Source organism: Plecotus auritus (assembly GCF_963455305.1).
Source record: "Plecotus auritus genome assembly, chromosome: 6".
In the NCBI taxonomy this organism is placed as follows: domain Eukaryota; kingdom Metazoa; phylum Chordata; class Mammalia; order Chiroptera; family Vespertilionidae; genus Plecotus; species Plecotus auritus.
Genome location: NC_137773.1, coordinates 176,903,115 through 176,921,412, shown reverse-complemented (window position 1 = coordinate 176,921,412; position 18,298 = coordinate 176,903,115). Strand labels below are relative to the sequence as shown.

The 18,298-nt window shown below is 60.5% G+C and overlaps 4 protein-coding genes across 7 annotated transcripts in view; 1 reads left to right on the top strand and 3 right to left on the bottom strand.

The window, feature by feature from the left end:
• Window positions 1–414: 414 nt before the first annotated feature.
• Window positions 415–4,022, bottom strand: NPRL2 (NPR2 like, GATOR1 complex subunit). Its single transcript, XM_080677043.1, has 11 exons — window positions 3,876–4,022; window positions 3,281–3,372; window positions 3,005–3,173; window positions 2,754–2,862; window positions 2,241–2,377; window positions 2,054–2,151; window positions 1,913–1,949; window positions 1,700–1,793; window positions 1,508–1,625; window positions 1,091–1,233; window positions 415–1,009 (listed from the first exon to the last, which is right to left on the bottom strand). The coding sequence occupies exons 1-11, from the start codon at window positions 3,951–3,953 to the stop codon at window positions 942–944; spliced, it is 1,143 nt and encodes a 380-aa protein (XP_080533169.1). The 5' UTR covers window positions 3,954–4,022; the 3' UTR covers window positions 415–941.
• Window positions 3,906–6,974, top strand: CYB561D2 (cytochrome b561 family member D2; the record flags this gene model as incomplete). Of its 2 annotated transcripts, none has more annotated exons than XM_080677044.1 (4): window positions 3,906–4,234; window positions 4,639–4,790; window positions 5,257–5,294; window positions 5,943–6,974. In XM_080677044.1, 4 exons carry the CDS (start codon window positions 3,906–3,908, stop codon window positions 6,444–6,446), a joined length of 1,023 nt encoding a protein of 340 aa, XP_080533170.1. In that variant the 3' UTR covers window positions 6,447–6,974. The 2 variants fall into 2 exon arrangements, with proteins under 2 accessions (XP_080533170.1, XP_080533171.1); XM_080677045.1 differs by lacking the exon at window positions 3,906–4,234 and adding an exon at window positions 4,426–4,483 and having other exon boundaries at window positions 5,943–6,953.
• Window positions 6,975–7,569: 595 nt separating this feature from the next.
• On the bottom strand, window positions 7,570–12,231 carry TMEM115 (transmembrane protein 115). Its single transcript, XM_080674415.1, has 2 exons — window positions 10,828–12,231; window positions 7,570–8,345 (listed from the first exon to the last, which is right to left on the bottom strand). Exons 1-2 carry the CDS (start codon window positions 11,676–11,678, stop codon window positions 8,141–8,143), a joined length of 1,056 nt encoding a protein of 351 aa, XP_080530541.1. The 5' UTR covers window positions 11,679–12,231; the 3' UTR covers window positions 7,570–8,140.
• A 2,360-nt stretch (window positions 12,232–14,591) lies between these two features.
• CACNA2D2 (calcium voltage-gated channel auxiliary subunit alpha2delta 2) overlaps window positions 14,592–18,298 on the bottom strand; it is a 115,447-nt gene continuing 111,740 nt past the window's right edge. For 2 of the 3 annotated variants that reach the window (XM_080671721.1, XM_080671722.1), the window contains exons 31-38: window positions 18,045–18,116; window positions 17,780–17,932; window positions 17,592–17,644; window positions 17,440–17,495; window positions 17,169–17,295; window positions 16,876–16,985; window positions 16,684–16,766; window positions 14,592–16,572 (exon numbers count right to left, since the gene is read on the bottom strand). In XM_080671721.1, the coding sequence (XP_080527847.1) occupies window positions 16,429–16,572; window positions 16,684–16,766; window positions 16,876–16,985; window positions 17,169–17,295; window positions 17,440–17,495; window positions 17,592–17,644; window positions 17,780–17,932; window positions 18,045–18,116 (798 nt within the window). In that variant the 3' untranslated portion in view covers window positions 14,592–16,428. Of the gene's footprint in view, window positions 16,573–16,683; window positions 16,774–16,875; window positions 16,986–17,168; window positions 17,296–17,439; window positions 17,496–17,591; window positions 17,645–17,779; window positions 17,933–18,044; window positions 18,117–18,298 lie in introns of all 3 variants that reach the window. The other variant, XM_080671720.1, reaches the window with a different exon arrangement.

Here is an 18,298-nt window from a genome sequence, read left to right as displayed (position 1 = left end):
GGCTGGACTCCTGGCTTTCTGCGCAGGGCCCTCCGCTGTGCCCCATCTTTCTCCAGCCTGCCATCGCCTCGCGGGGTCCCTGCTGCGGCGCCTTTCCACCGGCCTTTTCAAGGTGCGCACCAGCCGTTCCTGGAGGCGCCTCCGTGGCTGCCTCTGGCCCTCAGAAGGCTATGCCCAAAGCAGCTCGCGGCATCAGGCCCTGCTCCCTCTCCTTCTCCGGAACTGTTTCTCGTCCCGCTCCCCCTGCCTCCCAGGTTCCGGCTGCATGGGCCTCCCCATCCGTCCCCAGGTGGTTCTGGCTTCAGGGTTTCTGCAGCTGGTCCCTCTGCCTGGACCATCTTCCTCCCTACGGGCTGTTAAGTCACCCATCAGGGCCTTCCTGGCCCAAATAATCCAGAGCAGCCCCCGCTCATCCCAACTCACTCTTTCTTTTCTTTTCTTTTTAAAATTGACTTCAGAGAGGAAGGGAGAGACAGAAACATCAATGATGAGACAGAAGCATGGATCCCTGCCTCCTGCATGGGGGATCGAGCCCGAAATGGGCATGTGCCCTTGACCCTAATGGAACCCGGGACCCTTCAGTCCACAGGCTGACGCTCCATCCACTGGGCCACGCCAGCCCCGCCCAACTCACTCTCTTCATCACAACTTCCTGAGTGTTTTAGTTTTTAAATAGGGGGCACAGTTACTTGGCCATTGTCGGCTCTGCCCACCAGGTGGCGCTCCAGGGCGCCAGGATCATGGCTCTTTCTCTCACTGTGGGTTCCCTGGGGGCGGGCTCAGAGGTGGTGCCCAGTAGAGGTAGGGTGAAATGGATTTTATTTACAGACGTGGGGGTCAACATTGAGACAGGAGAGTCGAGGCTGCGGGTCTAGCCCTCAGGCACCAGGCAGGGCCTGCCAGGAGAGAGTAGCTGCAGCTGTGTCCAGCCCCCTCCAGCCTCACTTCCAGCAGATGATGATGTTGGGGTCATTTTCCAGCCGTTCATCCAGCTCCTGGTAGCTCATGCCTGGGTGGCGGAGGGGAGGTCAGCACCATGGGCTTGGCCTCCTGCCTGACCTCCCCCCCCCAGCACCCTGCCCGCCCCCACCTGTCTTGCAGCAGATCTCGTCGTAGCTATGGCAGCCTGTGTAAAGGCGGGCAGGGTGGCTGCGCTCCTCCCGAGACACCCGCACTGGGTACTTCTGCAGTCTCCGGATGAGGTTCTTCATAAGCCCGAACTGGATCAGCTTCCTGGGGTGCGGGTCGAGGGAGAGGGGTGATGCCTGGCCAGGCCTTCTTCCACCAGGCCAACCTTTTCCTGCAGTCTCCCCGCCAATGCTGTTTCCGTGAGCAGACTGTCTTCCAAAGCCCTCACCTCCAGGAAGCCTGCCTGGACTAGCAGGGCCTCATGATTCTGCTCACTGGGAATCTCTTGCTTCCTCTCTAACCCAGGGCTCCCAAGAGACACAGAGGGTGTGTCTGCCTGCAGGCAGACCCCTCACACCCCAAGGGATCCCCTTCTGACCGTTCGTCAACGCGCTGCAGCTGCTGGGGGTGGCGGCCAATGAGGTCTCTCACGGTAGTGCCAGGGCTCAGGCTGCAGTACAGCTGGAACACATCCCGGAGACTGGCCCTCTTGTGCCCTGTGGGGGCCCAGGGTCAGCTCTCCAGGTGGCCCTGCCCTCCCCGAGATGGCCTCCCCAAAGCCCACCATTACCTTGTTTGGTCACATAGGACAGACACTCCTCTTGCAGGGACTTGTCATCCACCAGGTCCTGGACCTTGGGCGTGGGGCAGTACACGTTGGAGTACTGGAGGGGAGGTGGCAGGAGGCACAGGAGCCTGAGCAAGGGACTTGGAAGTCTGACGGCCCCAGTGTGGCCCAGCCACATGATCCACTCTCCGCATAACCAGACCCAGACTCCCTTACCTGGAGGATGGATGCCAGGGTCACAACGCCGTAGTACCTGGGAGAAGAGCTGTGCTCAGCTTCGGAGGGCCACGCCCCAGCTCCAGCCCCAGCCCCAGGCCCCGCTGGCAGCGCTCCCCTGGGTGTGACCGCCCCACTCACAGCAGGTTCTGGACGGCGATGCGCACCAGATTGAGCTCCACATCAGCCTCGGCCGAGATCTTCTGGACGTGGCGGAAGCCATCGATGTAGGGCAGGATCTGGGCGGGGCAGGGCAGTCAGTAGGGGTGGGGTGAGGCCAAGGATGAGGCCAGCCTCCGCTGATGACACCCAGGGAGGGCTGGCACACCTGCTGTGTGGTGAGGTCCCACTGGGAGTTGAAGAACTCCTCCTTGTCCTTGGTGAAGACAGGCACATCATACTCCTGAACCACAGGAGGGTCCGGCCGCTGCTCAATCACCTTCAAGTGGATGGTGTTGGACTCATCTGCAGGGGGTCCCACCCATATCCTCAGCGCCCTCTCTTCCAAGAGGCCCTCCATTACCCTTCAGTCCGTCCAGCAACCCTTAGGCAGGCGGGGGGCTCTGGCTGGGGCCAATCTTCCCCTTTTATAAAGCCAGAGACTGAGGTCCAGAGAGGGGAAGGAGCAGGCCCATGGAACAGCTGGAGCGCGTTGCTGGCCTCCCCAGCGCCATCCCGTCCTATCCATGCACTGGACCCTGCACATCATCAACTCAGCTCATGGCTATTTCCTGGCCACGAATTTGTTCGTGAGTATTGTCCTTGGCTGGGATCGCCTTCCCCTGTCACTTTCCCACCCCTCCTCTCCCCCTCCGCTGTCCTTGCAGCGGCTGGGCCATACCGATGGGCAGGGTACACCGGCCTGAGGCATTGAGCTCCTCCAGCAAAATGGTCATGATGGGCACCAGCTTCTGCTTGCTCTCCTCCGATGACACGAAGCTGCTCTCCAGCTGGATGGAGCACGGACAGCATGGTGGGCACCCCCCGGGCATCCTGCCCTGGCAGGCTCCTAGGTCTGGAGGGCTTCGGAGACATGTGAATACCTTCCCCACCTCTGCCTGCCCATCCACCCAAGCCCATCGTGTTGCAGACCTCCAGCGTGGTCAGGTAGCCAGCCAGCTTTTTGACGATGGGCTCAAGGGCACAGGTCTTGGCCTGGGCGTCACACACGAAGCCCAGGTTGAAGAGCAGGGCATTGCGGCTGTATTTCTTGTGCTCGATGCACACAGGGCAGCCAATCAGTTTCTTCTCCATGGCTGTGCTAGAAAGGGCGGCGGGTGGGGCCAGAGTCAGGCTCCTTCCACCCCCAAGCCTGTCCACCCCTCCCGGGACCCCCCCCCCCCCCCCCCCCCCCCGCTAGGGCCTCACACAGTGATGAGCTTGTTCTGCAGCTCTGGCTTGGTGATGATGTACACCTGGACCGTGTCAAACAGCTCCCGGGAGATGAAGTCCTCAGGAACCTGGGAAGGGACGCGGCAAAGGACTCAATAGTGGACCTTGGTACTAGGCAGAGTAAACGGGAAATCCCCCAAGACCTAAGCCCTCTTCAGCGTTTCTCCTCTCCCATCCACCCAGGCCTACTGCTCCTTTGTTTACAAGCACACGCTATGTTCTCACTTGCCTCCTGGCTTTTGCACATGCTGTTCCCTCTATCTGGCCCACTCTCCTCACTCACCTACATCCCTATGCAGGGAAACTAATGAAACACCCACCCCCACCTCGTGGGACCTGGCATCTCCACAGCCTGATTTCCCACAATCACTGCCTATGTGGTTTGTCTGCTCCCTCACGCCGGGAGCCTGGGACCTGGGTCTGGGCACCCTCTGGATTCACGATTCTGGGCGAATGAAGGAGTAGCGGGCCTGCGTGCAGCGCGGGGACAGGCATCCGCCGCTTCCAGACAGGGGACTGAGCTCTGGAGAGGGCCCCTATTTCCCCACCAAGCCCGCGAGCCCGATGGCACCTGATAGGTGATCTTGGGTCCCAGCGTGGGATGGAACTCGCTGAAAAATATGCATTCGATGCGGCAGCCGCTGCCCATGGCGCTAACGGGACCAGTCCTCGGGAACACCAGCTCCGAGGCCTGGGCCACTGGGTCAAGCACGCCTGCGCACTCGCACCCTTCAAGACAGCTGCTCAACAGCGCATGCGCAGAGCAACTCAGAGGCGTGGCTACGGAGGAGGTTGGTCCAGGAAGTCCCGGTGGGTAGTCATCACACCCGGAAGTGAAGCGGCTCCGCTACGGGGCGGCGGCTCGCGCGGCAGGATCCAGAGTATCCCGCTTTCTCAGGAGAAAACCACCGCGTCCGATCGGCGCTGCGGGTGAGGCAGGCGAATTCCTAGCGTGGAGGGGCAGCATGCTTGCGGCACGTGAGGAAGCTGCGCGGGAAGGGATTCAGGCTGCAATTTGGTCGCAGCTGGGAACTACAATTCCCGTAGTGCTTCATGCCCTATTAGCTGGCGCTCCCGCCTGGTGACGGCGTGGTGCACTCTGGGATTTGTAGTCTATCACACGGCTTTGCGCATCCTACCTGGAAGGTGGGCCAGTGATCAGTGCCAGTTCAGATGCAGGTACATGCTGACAGGCCGCGGGTCCTTGACTGTTGCTGGTGCCTGTCTTTCTACCTTAACTTCTGGGGAGAGAGTGGCATCCCTGCCCTGCAGCACTTGCTCCAATGAGAGGAGTGGACCATCCGCGGCCCTTGCTTACGCTCCTATGCTTTCAGGCTACAGGCACCGGCCTGGTGGACCATGGCTCTTTCTGTGGAGACCGAGTCGCACATCTACCGAGCTCTACGCACTGCCTCTGGGGCTGCTGCCCATCTGGTGGCCCTGGGCTTTACCATCTTTGTGGCTGTGCTTGCCAGGCCTGGCTCCAGTAAGTGTAATTTATAATTAACTTCCGGGGAGGAAAGTGCCACTTGTCCTGGGGAGCAGGGGCAATAGAAAATCTCGGGCCTGACTCCTGGGAGCGGCATGGGTGGCTGAGGGACATGCGATGCTGGAGGGATAAGTGGGTGGAGTAGATGAGTGTGGGGGCTCTGCCAGCTTGGCCAGGCCCCCAAGTACCTGGCTCTCTTTCCTTGCCTTGGTGCTCCACTTGGCTGTCTCTTGCAAAGTGCAGGGGGCATGAGGGCGGACTGCCAGAGGAGTGGCAAAGCATGGCCTCTGCTCCGGGAGGGGCCAGGAAGAGGATAGGCATGGGGCCAGTTTGTTGCAGCGAGGGGGCTCCCATTTTGGCAGCACTCCCTGGGGTGACGGACTGCTCATTCCCTCAGCCTGCCGTTATTGTTGCAGCTGCGTTCTCCCTCCTCCGCCTCACACGGTCTCGTCTTCTATTCCAGGTCTGTTCTCCTGGCACCCCGTGCTCATGTCTCTGGCTGTAAGTAGTGTCCTGGCCAGCTCGTAGGGGTGGGAGGGAGCATACGGAGTGGTGGGTGGCCTCCTTATGGTCACTTACTATCTGGAGGGATAACATGTGGAATGTTGGAGTTTGCCCGTGGCACATACATACCAGACTTGAACCAGAGTATTGAGGACCCAGGGGAAATGGGTAGGGCTTGTCTGAGCACAAAATGAGGCGGCACCCACCTCGACAGGAAGCTGAGAAAATGCACTTGGGGTTACTTCTGTCCCTTTTTACCTTAGCTTACAGTGAGGCACCCCGTTTTCCCTGACACACTGCACCTGCTTGGCCAGCTCTGCCAAGAAATTGTATCCAGTCCTGTGTCAGGGAAACAAAGCTGTGAATCATTTATAAGTGCCACGTCTCAAACCTTGTTTGCTGGGTAAGAGATGTCATTCCAGAACAGCACCTGAGGAGGACTATGGAGGGCACCTGTCGCGGTTCCTCGGGCAGAGGTTCTGGCCCAGATGAGTTCTCCGTTCCTGCCCCTCCCACGGTTCTCTTGTCGGAGGGGAGAGAACGGAGGGGAATGGGCCCAGGCTGACTGGCAGCTTAGGTCGCCTCCCTCTTTCTTCCCTTCTGCCGGGCAGCGCCCTCACCCCGTTTCCCATGCTGTCTCCCCAGTTCTCCTTCCTGATGACCGAGGCCCTGCTGGTGTTCTCTCCTGAGAGCTCGCTGCTGCGCTCCCTCTCGCGGAAAGGCCGGGCCCGCTGCCACTGGGTTCTACAGCTGCTGGCCCTGCTGTGCGCGCTGCTGGGCTTGGGCCTGGTCATCCTCCACAAGGAGCAGCTTGGCAAGGCCCACCTGGCCACCTGGCATGGGCGGGCAGGGCTGCTCGCTGTGCTGTGGGCGGGGCTGCAGTGCTCGGGCGGGGTGGGGCTCCTCTACCCCAAGCTGCTGCCCCGATGGCCCCTGTCCAAGCTCAAGCTGTACCATGCCACTTCGGGGCTAGTGGGCTACCTTCTGGGCAGTGCCAGCCTCTTGCTGGGCATGTGCTCACTCTGGTTCACGGCTACAGTCACTGGTGGAGTCTGGTACCTGGCTGTGCTGTGCCCTGTCATCACCAGCTTGGTCATCATGAACCAGGTGAGCAATGCCTACCTGTACCGCAAGAGGATTCAGCCGTGAGCTCTTCGCAGTCTCGAAGCCTGGACTTGCCCCTCACGTAGGAGCTGGCGCTGGGACATGCTGGACTCTCGACTGACTAGGTCACAGGGACACCTCAGGCCCTGGGGCACGAGTCCTGTGTGTGGCATTTGTGCTTGCTCCTCACACTAGGGCCTCCTCCTCCCCCCTCTCTCTACCATCCCAGAGGAGCTCATGGATCGTGTGTCTGGATGAAACCGGGGTTGCAAGATTGCCTCCCCAGCAACTCAGCTCATACTTGTATTGGTATGTCCAGAAATTACAGGACAAAAAAATAAAAATAAAAATTAAAAGACTGGCCCTGACCGGTTTGGCTCAGTGGCTAGAGCGTTGGCCTGCTGACTCAAGGGTCCTGGGTTCGATTCCGGTCAAGGGCATGTACCTTGGTTGCGGTCACATACCCAGTAAGGGAGTGTGCAGGAGGCAGCTGATCGATGTTTCTCTCTCATCGATGTTTCTAACTCTCTATCCCTCTCCCTTCCTCTCTGTAAAAAATCAATAAAATACATTAAAAAAAAATTAAAAGACTGGAAAGACTGGATGGGGAGAATAGCCCAGAGTTGGGGATAGTTCTCACTAACACCATCAGGATGAAAAGGGGGCGCTGGGCGTCACGGGATCCTGTTCCTGGCTGCTCACTGTGGAGCTGACGCGCTCCCCAGCACAACAGCCCCAGGATCTGGCTGCCGAGCAGCCCAGATTACCCAAGGCCCTAGAATGCCCTAGGGCTGTGGCTGTGAATGTACCGCGTGTCCTTTCAGCCTCCCAGCGGCCCACTCCGCTGTTAGATCTGGGCAATGACAAGATGGGAGCTGGGGCTGGCTGGCTCCGCAGGTGTCAAGCACTGGGCACCGGCCTCGGAGGTGAGCCCTGGGTAAGAACTCCTGATGAGAGAAGCCCTCTGTCCTCAGATCCCCCTGCAGGGCCTCCCTCGCGGGGCTAGGAGGGAGGAAGAAAAGGAGTGAGGGGTGAGCGGACAGTGGCAGGTGGTCGGGAAGGGAGCGTGGGGCAATGGGCCTCTTCTCCGGCTGGAGTCGCCATGGGGACCGAGCCCTTGGGCCTGGAGTGAAGTCCCTAACTTCGCCGTTGACCACGATGCGGGGCTGCACGAGGTGGTCTGACAGCCCAGGAGCCACACCTCAAAGAACTGCTTTATTGACACTGCGCGCTGGGCCCGCCGCCCGCCCAGTGCTCTGTAGAAAACGCCTGGGAGCCGCGGCCGCTCTGGGCTAGACCAGCCGCGGCCACAGCAGAGGGAACCGGGAATCTCGAGGTGAATACAGTCCTCGGGGGGGAGGGGGCAGGGGTGAGCAGCCCTGTGCTGGCTCCTACACTGGCTGGGCCCCCAGGACGTTTTGGCAAATCCTTGCCTTGGCTCAGGGCTCTCGGCCACCAGGATCAGGTGTGAGGGTTGGCCCGGAAGCTGCGGCACCAGTGTCCCTACTGCCACTTGCTTGGGGCGACCTGCCGAGGTGCAGTCTTACCTCACAGCCTCGGCGGGCTGGTCCTGACATAGTGGTTGTCTGGAGTTGTAACCAGGCAGCAAGAGTCCTGGGTAGTGTTGGCGAGAGATAGCAGAAGGCTGTGCAGACCCCCAGCAGACCGTCTCCCCCTCCTCAGTGCTGAGGAGGTGTCGGGGGGGGGAGAGGAGGTGCTACACTCAAGGAGGTCTGGAGTTACAGCTTCGGGGGAGCTGCCTCAAAGGTGATCAGGCTGGACTCCGGGGCAGCCCCCTTCCCTGGCAGGGTGGGGACCTTGTCTGCGGGCAGAGGGCTGTCCACCTTGGCCCCAGCCTCCTCTTCGTCGTCGTCCATGCTCGGCCAGACGGACTGGTCCTCCACTCTCTTCAGTCGTTCGTTGAGGGCCTTCAGGGCCAGTTGCCTGGGGTCAGAGGAAAGAGGACGGTCACTCTGGGTTTGGACTTGGCTCGTGCCTCCTCTTGCCCAGAAGGCTGACCCCCCGCCACTCGACTCCTCTCAGAAGCATCTTAGGTGTTTCCCTTCCCCACGCAGCCCACGCTCCCCGGGGCCTGGATCGGGGCCACTCGGCCATCAGAACGAGGCTCTAAAGACTGGGGAGCCTTCCCCCGAGCTGAGGCACCCCCAGCCTGAGAAGGCCAACTGGGTGGGTGGCTGCCAGGCTGCCCAGCAGGCCCGCCCCAGGAGTGGCTCTGAGGCGGTGTCCAAGGGTGGCAGAGCTGGTGCCCCGAGACAGACGGGGAGAAGGGCAAGTCCCTGGACATACCAGTTTCTGCCTGGGCACTGGCATCACTGCAGAGGGTAAGTACTTCTCCCCCCGCTCCTTTTTAGGGGTGTTCTGAGCCTCTTGGCAAGGGCCTTTGGGGAAGGCTGGGACTCAAGCATCTGCTCTGGAAAGTGGGCCAACGTGGGTGAGCCCACCCTCCTAAGGGATTCTAATGCTCTTCCGGAAGAAGGCCCAGAGCCGCCAGGACCTGTGTTGAGGTAGGAACGCACCGCGTCCTCGGCAGGACGAGAGGAAGGAGGAACAGCCCCCGTGGGGAGGGCCCAGGCCAGAGCCCACGGTTCTACTGGCAGGTTCTCAGAGACCCGCTCAGGAGGAAAGGCACTAGAAGCCCCGCCCACAGGAGGCGGAATGCTCCAGTAACCCTTCCGCCCGTGGCCCCTGTGGGCCTGATGCGCAGCCTCTCCGTGCCACCAGTGTGGGGACAGTCGGTACAGCCTTCCGAGTTCCAGCAGAGAACCCACACCTCCACCAGGCAGGGAGCATGGCAGAGAGGCCAAGGCCACAGAAAGCCCCGCACACCTCCACTCTGCCCTCGGCTGGCACATGGCAAGCTGGCACAGACAGGGCAGTCCTCCCCTGTGGCGCCCCAGCTCCCATTCTGGAGGCCGACTTGTCAGTTCTGTGCAAGGCCCGCCAAGGCCCTGAGGTGGTGGCTTGCTGGTCACTTCCTCACGAGGGTCAGAGACAGGAAACCCTGCAGCCCTTTGCATCTGGGAGTGGCATGCGGCCCGGTGTCAGCGTGGATGGAGGAGTAACCCCCACCCCAAGCAAGCTCACAACCACAGGCTGTGCCAAGAACCTGCCTCCTGCTACCCCTGCCCCCAACCTGCCTCCACTGTCCATTTTCTTGGGCCTGAGCAGAGGTGTCTTCCATGTCCAGCCAACCCTAGCAATCCAAGCAAGACCTCTCACTGGCAGAGGGGCCGCCCCCGAGGCCTGGCCCCACCTGAAGAGCTCTGAGCACAGCCCCGTTCCTACCAGGCCCAGCCCTGCTGGCTGCAGCTCCTCCACCGGGAAGGCTGAGACAGACCTCGGTCTTTAGGGGTCCTCAGCCAGAGACACGACTGACGGCCGAGCAGGGCCCCCAGTTCCACCGGCAGCACCGCCCCCGGGGACCACGGTGATCTGTGGCACTGCCCGGCTGGAAACTTTCAAGAAAGGGACGGATCCCCTCCTCAACGCCACAGCCCAGCGGAGAGCAAGCACAGGGCCAGCTCTTCAGCTGCAGTCAGAGCTGCCAAGAAGCCACTCCACAGGCGGGCAGCAGCAGGAGCCTTTGACAGATGCAGAAAAGTAGGAACAGAGCCCGCTCACATTTCACTTCTCCAGTAACTGCCTCAAAAATGCCCAAGAACAATGTTGGCGACGGAGCGGTGACCACTCTGCTGAGGCCACAGACCGGGGAGAGAAAGAGCCGGATTTAAAAGATCGGTCCTGCCCGGGCCAAGGTGCAGAGGAACTCGCCTGGGCCTGAGGGTGCAGACGGCTTGGTTTACAGATAATGAAAAGGCAGTCGCCAGGCCCGGGTCACGTGGCCAGGCCCTGGGTTTGGTAACAGGCCTCCCGGCAGGAGGCGGGGAAATCTAGTAACACCTCAAGCTCCCCTGCAACAGGTGGCAGAGAAGCAAGTATCTCAATGAAGGCCCAGGAACAGGCCATGGTCAGCAACTGAAACGGGGGTGGCCCCGAGTGCCTCCGAAGGCTCCCAGGTCGCCTGTGCCCCTCCCCCTCTCAGACCGACCAGAGGCTCTTTCTGGCTTCCACAGAACCCGTGTCTAGGATTCCCAGAGTCTGAGACGAGGCCAGTGTGATGTGTCCCTGGCCCTCCACTGGCCCTCCCCCAGCTCCAAGGAGACTGGACGTTTCTTGAGACGCATTAGGTAGCCTCTGCGGGGAGAAGAGCCACATCCCCTGATGCTGGAAGGCGCCCACGGGAGCCCAGCCACCTACGTGCTGAGTTCCCCAAGGCCACGGACCGGATTCGACCTCTTTCTGAATCCGCCCCGACACCTGACCCTTGGCACCCCGACAGACAGACGGGATGTGACTTGATAAATACTCCCCCAGCTCCACGAGGTTTCAGAAGATGCCACAGTACCTTCTGCGCTCCGCATCCTGAGGGTCTGTGCCTGGGAGGCTGATGGTGATGGAGGATGGAGCCCCCACGTCGTAGCGCTTCACTGTCTTCTGGCAAATCTTTACCTTCACCAGGAGGCTGTGCACCAAGTTCGCCAACAGCCCCACCACAGGCTGCAGGATCTCCGGGAAGAAGGTGGCGAAAGCAAAGTGGTCAGCCATGTCCCCTCGGCCGCGGCTATGGCGCTGGTAGAAGCGAAGGTACACCCAACTGGAGAGCACCCCGAAGCCATAGGAGGCCAGCGCCGGGCTCTGGAGCAGCGTGGCCAGCCGCAGGAGCAGCAGCAGCGCCAGCAGCAGCATGGGCACCACGCTGATGCGCACCTGGGGCACTCGCAGGACCACACAGTCCCCCATGGTTTGCTTCAGGGCCACCAGCACACCGCCCAGGAAGCCCAGGGCCCCGTGGATGCGGATGGTGAAAAGGTACACCAGGTTGAAGGAAGCCATGTAGGTGAGGAGGTAGGCGAAGGCCCCCAGCAGCCCCACGGACACGTTCACCACCGCGAAGAAGATGAGCAGCTCCAAGGCCCCCCAGAGGGGCTCCAGCAAACGTCCAGCCGCCACCACCGTGGCCAGGCTGATGGCCACATCCCACACGTGCTGTTCCATCAGCCCGTGGGTGGCCAGGGTCCAGATCCAGAAGTTGGGCGGAAAGAGGTAACCTGGGGTGACCGCCAGGCAGCCCGTGTCCACGGCGAAGGACAGCAGGTAGAGGAACAGCACCGCCGCGCACAGGGCCTTCACCACCACGCTGGCGCTGGCCAGGATGGCCCCCAAGTGCTGGCGGGCGCCGGGTAGGGCGCGCTGCATCTTCTCGGCGGGCGTCGGCCTGAGGAGAGGGTCTAGTGGGCTAGGGGCCTCCCCGGGGCCTCGTCCCACTCGGGCCCCGACGGGAGGCCCGGGCCCGGCCTAGTCACTGGCCTATGGCCCCGCCCCGGTGAAGACTCCACTTCTGGTCGGGTGGACTCCGGTTCCAAAGGGCCGGGCCGGGCCTGGTCGCGGGGCGGGGCCTAGGCCCCTCGCCCGGGACCTGAGGGGAAGCCCTGGGCGGCTTCGGCCCGCCTGCCTGCCCGCCCTGTGGGCCCCGAGCCAGGCCCAGTGGGCTGCCGTTGGTTTCAGGGCTGGGCCTGCTCCATCCACTCCGAGGTCCTACGGTCCGGTCCGCGCGGGACTGGAGCCTACTTCTGGGCCCGAGTCAAGTCAGGTTCAGCTCCGGATCGGCCTGGCTCTAGCCTTCGACCGTACCTCCTCCCTTCTCAGGCGCCGACAAACAGGGGTGCTGCGCCTGCGCGCCCCGGGAGGCGGCGGGACGCCCTCTCTGCATAGGTCTTCCGGGTCCGCGCCATGCTGGGACACCGAGTCCTCCGCCGAAGCTGGGGACGAGCGGAAGTCAGGGTTCTGGGTAGAACTACAAGTCCCAGGAGGCTGTGCGCGCTGGCCGGGCAAGTCGGTGGTGAGAAGAGGTGTTGCTTGGGAATTGTAGTTTTCAGGACCGTTTTCCACCAGTCCTCGGGAGGTGGGAGTGGGTGAAGAAGCATCGCTAAACCTGGGAAAGCGGCGGGTACCGGCGGCACCACAGCTGCATGCCACACACTTGCCGAGTCCCCCGGGAAGAGTGGCTCCTTGGCATGTACATCTGAATGGGTGTGTCTTCGTGGGTAGGTGTGTGGGTGAGAATGTTGGGTGGCCCTGGTGTACCTACTAGTAGTGTGCGGGAACTGGGACTCCCACGGTCTGGAATAAGCCTGACTCAGGTTTGGGGTGCATGGGGCCTGACTCAGGTTGGAATTCTTGCCCTGCTTGTGCTGCCCAGGCTGCCCTTGTTACAAGTCAGGTGGGGCCTCGACTCAAACTCAGGTTTCCTGCCCCCATACACTTCTGCTTGCTGGTCCAGAGGAAGAGAAGTCTCCCCACCAACTTGGACAAGGCTGGCCCTGGGTCCCCACTTCAGTGCAATGGTGGCTCTGGCAGGTTGTGTTCTGTGCAAGCTGATTTTTTTGTATCTTGAGTTACTTTTAAAAAATGTGCATATGATTAAATAATTACCTGACAAAGTACATTTATAAAGTGCAGAACCCCTTCCTGTCAGCCACTGATTTCAGTATTACTGCCAACATGTGCATAGCCTTCCAGATTACAAAGGGTGTTGACACCCTTTATCTTTGTCTGGGGTTCGGGTTCTCACCGGATGTCACCCCAGGGTAAGGTTACCAGATTTGACAAATCAAAATACAAGGTGCCCAATCAAATTTGAATCTCAAATAAACAATGAATATTTTTTTTTTACTATAAAGCATGTCTCCATTAAAATACTTTTATTGATTTCAGAGAGAAAGGAGAGGAAGAGAGAGAGAGAGAGAGAGAGAGAGAAACATCAATGATGAGAGAGAACCATCGATTGACTGGCTGCCTCCTGCATGCCCCCATTGGGGATCAGGCCCACAACCCGGGCATGCGCCCCCGACTGGAATCGAACCTGGGATCCTTCAGTCTGAAGGCCTCCATCCACTGAGCCAAACCAGCCAGGGCAGGATGTCTCCATTTTTATAGTATAGTTATGTCCCATGCAATATTGATGTACTAAAAATATTTATCTGAAATTCAAATTTGATTGAATGTTCTCTATATTTTTAATATATATATTTTTAATATGTATATTTTTATTGATTTCAGAGAGGAAGGGAGAATGAGAGATAGAAACATTGATGATGAAAGAGAACCATGCCCAGGTTGCACGCCCCCTACTGGGGATCAAGCCCGCAACCTGGGCATGTGCCCTTGACTAGAATTGAACCCGGGTCCCTTCAGTCTGCAGGCCGACGCTCTATCCACTGAGCCAAATATAAAAAATGTTCTATATTTTATCCGGCAGCCCTACTCCAGGACCTCTGGGGCTGTTGCGTGGCACGGGATGGGGGCTGCCCCAGAGGTTGCCAGGTAGGTGTTGCTCGGGGGCCAGCTCCTGCAGAGGATGGAGGAAAGATGTCTTCGTTAAGGCTTGGAATGCCCTCCTCCATTTATTTAGCATCTAAGGACCCCCAGACACAGACCAGTTCCTCTCTGAAAGTTTTGCTGATTTCTTGTCCTTCTGGAAAGAAGGAATCTCTCCTAAGTCTCAGTTCGCTCATCTGCAGTATGGGGATAAACTAGTACCCAACTCCAAGGTTGTGGTGAGGAGTCAGCCAGAAGCCACCGGTGAGTGCCGTGTATTGTCAACATCAACAGCACCAGGAAACCTCTGCTCTGGTGGTTATACGTCTTTTCCCTTGAAAAGAACTCAAAGGCCACACAGACCAGGGTGTATTAAGAGTTGGGATTAAAATGAACTAGAGGGTTGGGTTCCAGGGTGAGCAGCCGTGGCCATGGCGACCCCAGTCCTTGAGCTTCCCCTGGGCTGGGAAGAGCAGCGGTCATTGGTGGACTGGACCCTCCTCAGAGCATCGGCACTGATGCTTCCTAAACCCACATCGCATCTCCTTGAGCTTTTTTTTTTTTCTTTTTTCCCAAACAGCTTTTCTCAGATGCTTTTGGGATTATGCAAGGCAAAGGATTCAAGTATCTGGCACCCAGGATGCCTGGTGCCCTACACCCCCCTGGGACTGGATGGCCATGGCCTTCCCTCCTAGCTGAGTGCTCAGTGGGGCTCTGAGGTCAAGGCGACTTGGTTCTTCAAGCTATGCATTCTCACCCCGGGGCAGACACAGTGGATGGGAACCATTTGAAGTGAAAATATGAACATTATTTAATAACTGATCTTCTGTAATAAACCATTTGAAAATATTTTACAAGGAATCACACACACAATATTTTACAAAGTTTCTTGACTTTTTTGTCGCTGTTGTTTTTCCGACTTGTCTGTACAAAATAGAACCGAAAAAAAAAAAAGGGCAGAGAAGAGGAAATGGCCCCCCAGATCCCCCAAGCCCGAGGTGAGGGGGCAGCCAGGTCAGGTGGACAATGAGAAGGATCAGACCCAGCTGGGGGTTGGACAACTACCTGATGGGAATTGTTTTGTGTCTGTTTTTCTGTTTTTTAAACTTAAAATATATATTTATTTTTCTGTATATGTTTGATTCTTTTTTATTTTTATGTTCTCCATTGAGCACCTGACTACACTACAGTGACACACACGCCCCCGTAAGACACGGCTGGCATCTAGGCTGGGTGTGCAGCGTGGACACCCCCCTGGCACCAGGAGCGGGCATGGACCATACACACACACTGAGAAAGCAACAAGCAACATGACATTAATTAACGGAGCCATTAATTAATGCATCCCCTCCCCCCTCCTCCCAGTCCATCTGAGCCCCACGGCCACACCCCCTGCCCTCAGTCCCCCACCAGCCCCCAGGCTGGGCTGCCTTCGGAGGAAATGACCAGAATGAATGGTGTGAAGAAGTGTGCTCAGGCCCAGCCTCTCTGTGTGCACAGAGTGTGTGTATATGTGTGTATGCGTGTGCAAGTGTGTGTTCAGCAGGGAGGAACAGTTTGGCCTCCTGGGGGTAGGGAGTGTGTGTGTGAACGGGAAGGAGAGAGGAAGTGGGCAGAGGCCTGAGTGTGTAAGGGCCAGATTGGGGGGTGGGGTGGCCCAGCCAGGAGCAATTACGTCACCCTGCTAAGGCAAAGGGCGCTGTGTGGTGAGGGTTCCTCTGCCAGGGGTGCAGGCAGTGGCATGTGGTCCCACAGGGGCCTGACACTAGTGACAAATGGTTACATGAGCACCTGGGGGGGTGAGGGCAATTAGGGGACACTGGCGGCTCGGGTGGGACAGAGGGGTCTTTGCCCCCCTGCCCCAGCATTTGGCACTGTTTGACATTCAGCTTTAGATGGAGGATCAGCTGGGCTGCAGGTCAGGTTAGAGGCGGGCAGTGAGCAGGAGAAGGGGTGTGCGCATGCCCGCCCTCCCGCCAACCCTGCCCCTGTGTAAGGCTTCGTGAGCCCCACCCACCCCACCCCGTGTGCATGTCTGTGTGTGTGTCCTCCGGGATGTGTCTACTGTGAGTTCAGTTCCTGCCCTCAGGGCTCCAGGAGTGTGTGTGTGTGTGTGTGTGTCTGAGCCAGTTTTACGTCACTGCTTGACACCTGCCGGGTTGGGTGGAGGGAGGAGCGGATGTAGGCCTGAGAGGAGCAGGGCAGGGAGGGGGGCTGGCCCAGGACCTCTCCTGCCAGGCCTTAAGCGGGGATGCACAGGGCCGCTGTCCCCAGGGAACGCAGATTTGGTCCCAGGCCGGATAGCAGGGCCAGGACGGAGCAGTTCCGTGGGGCAGGGTGGGCAGTGGGGCCTGGTCTGCACCAGTCCCGTGGCCTCCCTGTCCCAACCCTGGGGCGGGTAAGTCCAGCGGGAATGGGGGTCGGAGACACGGACAGTTCGCAGCAGATGTGCCTGGGCGCCAAAGACCTGCAGCGCCCTCCTGTGGGCACCCCTGCCCCCCGCCAAGGCTAAGCCTCTAGGGGCCTGGTGCGTTCAGTCCCTCAGTGAGATAGGGGGTGAGGATCTAAGGTGGAGGGGGGAGCGGGGAATGCGGGAGGCCTGGGGGGAGCCGCGTGGTGGGGAGGCTGCTCAGAGGCGGCGCGAGGTGTGGGCGTGGACTTGATGAGCCTGCGGCCCGGGAGGCAGGCCCAGGAGGAGCAGCAGCTGCAGGGAGACCAGGACGCCCAGCGACGGCGGGAAGGAGGCTCCGCGGCCGCAATCTGAGGTATCTTCCTGCAGAAGGGACGGGAAGCCGGTCAGCCCGGCAGCCGGGGCAGCGGAGGGCGCGGGGCCGCGCAGTCCCGGGGAGGAGAGCGAGCGTCCAGTCCACCATCCCCTACTCACTGTCGCGTTGTAGTCGAAGCAGATGTGCGGGCCTCTCCGGTACCGCGGTCTCTGCACCAGCTCGCACTGCTCCGGGCCGTCCGCTGGGCATGGGTGGGGAGTCAAGGAGGCGGCCAAGGCGGCGTGGGGGGGGGGGTGCGGGGCGCGAGGGGAGCGGGGACGGGGTGGGGGGGCGCGGCGGGGACAGGATACAGTGCGTCTCCTTCTGCAGCAGCCGGCCGGCCTCACACTGGCTGCACAGCGGCTTCTCCGCCACCACGAAGAGCAGGTTGGTGTTGCTCAGTCTCTGCGCGTGGAACAGCCTGGAGGCAGCACAGAAAGGCGGGGCGTAGAGGCCGGCCCCGCCCCGCCCGCCGACCACGCCCCCAACAAAGACACGCCCTTCCGTCCGACCCCGCCCACCGGCCACGTCCCCAATCGGGCCCCGCCCCCAATCGGGCCCCGCCCCAAAATCAGGCCCCGCCCCTCCCGGCCGCCCCCAGCACCTGGAGCAGTTGCCACAGTCGATGATGGCGTTGTAGGAGGCGTTCACCGGCCCGAAGTAGTACTGCGTCTGCTTCACGACGCAGCTGCTCTCGCGCGCCTCGGGGCTGCCCTCGGCCTCGGCGGGATCTGCGCGGCGGGAGCCTCAGCCACAGCACAGCCTCCACCCCCGCGCCCTTTGGGGCCCCAACTGCTCTCCGCTGCGCTGGGTCCTGAACCCGCCCTCCCTCGGGGAGAGGGGCTTGGAGGAGGGGACTCCAGAGCCCGTCCTACCTGCTTGGAACCAGCTGTGGTAGATGAGGCCGTAGAGAAGCTGCTGGAACAAGGACCTGAGGGCCGGATCACCGAGGGGGCGTGGTCAGCGCAGCCAGGGCCCCGCCCCCTTCCCTGGAGCCCTCCCTGACCCTCGGCCCTGGAGGACTCACCAGGCCGCCGCCGAGGTCCACCAGGCCAGGTTCAGGAAGTCTGCGATGGTGGGCTGCAGAGAGAGGCACGCTGCCACTGCTGCCCGGACCCCTGTCACCCCTGCTCGCTCTCAGAGGGAGGGGCATCTTTCGGCAGGCCTCCCAGCCCCCCACCCTCCCGCTCCAGGCCAGGCATTGCTGGGGCTCACCACAAAGACGCCCCGGGGAGCAGCACCCAGGTTGCCCGGGGGCTGTGGGGCACAGGCGGCCTGGTAGTCGAAGGACTCCTTGCGGGTGTAGAAGGAGTTGTTGTAGAGCGCTAGCATCAGGTTGGCGTCCACCTCACTGAAGAACCTGCCCACCTGGGGTCGCGGGGAGGGAACCAGTCACAGGGCTGGCAGCACGCCCCCCCCCCCCCCGCCCGCCCCAGGCTCAGACCCGGACCCCTCCTTCTATCCTCTTCCTGACTCTCACCTGGTCCCACTGGTGGTTCTGGTTCGACAGCACCAGGAATCCCCCGTCATCAATGAGGACACAGAGCAGGTCCTGAGAGCGGGGAGGAGGAGGATGACAGAGAGGGGCTTGGCCCAGACCTTCCTCCCCAGTCCCTGGCTGTCTGCTGGTTGCGCGGAGGGGCACCACTCCCCCCGCCCCTCGCCGTTCTGGTAAAGCTGTGAGATCAGGGCGGGGAGGGCCTAGGCGTTGGGGGTGGGAATAAGAAGTCCAGG

What these genes read in the sequence shown, in the direction of transcription:
- NPRL2 (XM_080677043.1), bottom strand. Translation starts at nt 3,953, where the DNA reads ATGGGCAGCGGCTGCCGCATCGAATGCATATTTTTCAGCGAGTTCCAT. An exon ending in CCGGTGTACCCTGCCCATCG is followed by an intron (nt 2,378 to 2,753) that starts GTATGGCCCAGC and finishes GACCCCCTGCAG; the next exon opens with ATGAGTCCAACACCATCCAC. An exon ending in GTCCTATGTGACCAAACAAG is followed by an intron (nt 1,626 to 1,699) that starts GTAATGGTGGGC and finishes GGGCCCCCACAG; the next exon opens with GGCACAAGAGGGCCAGTCTC.
- TMEM115 (XM_080674415.1), bottom strand. Translation starts at nt 11,678, where the DNA reads ATGCAGCGCGCCCTACCCGGCGCCCGCCAGCACTTGGGGGCCATCCTG. An exon ending in CAGGATGCGGAGCGCAGAAG is followed by an intron (nt 8,346 to 10,827) that starts GTACTGTGGCAT and finishes CTCTGACCCCAG; the next exon opens with GCAACTGGCCCTGAAGGCCC.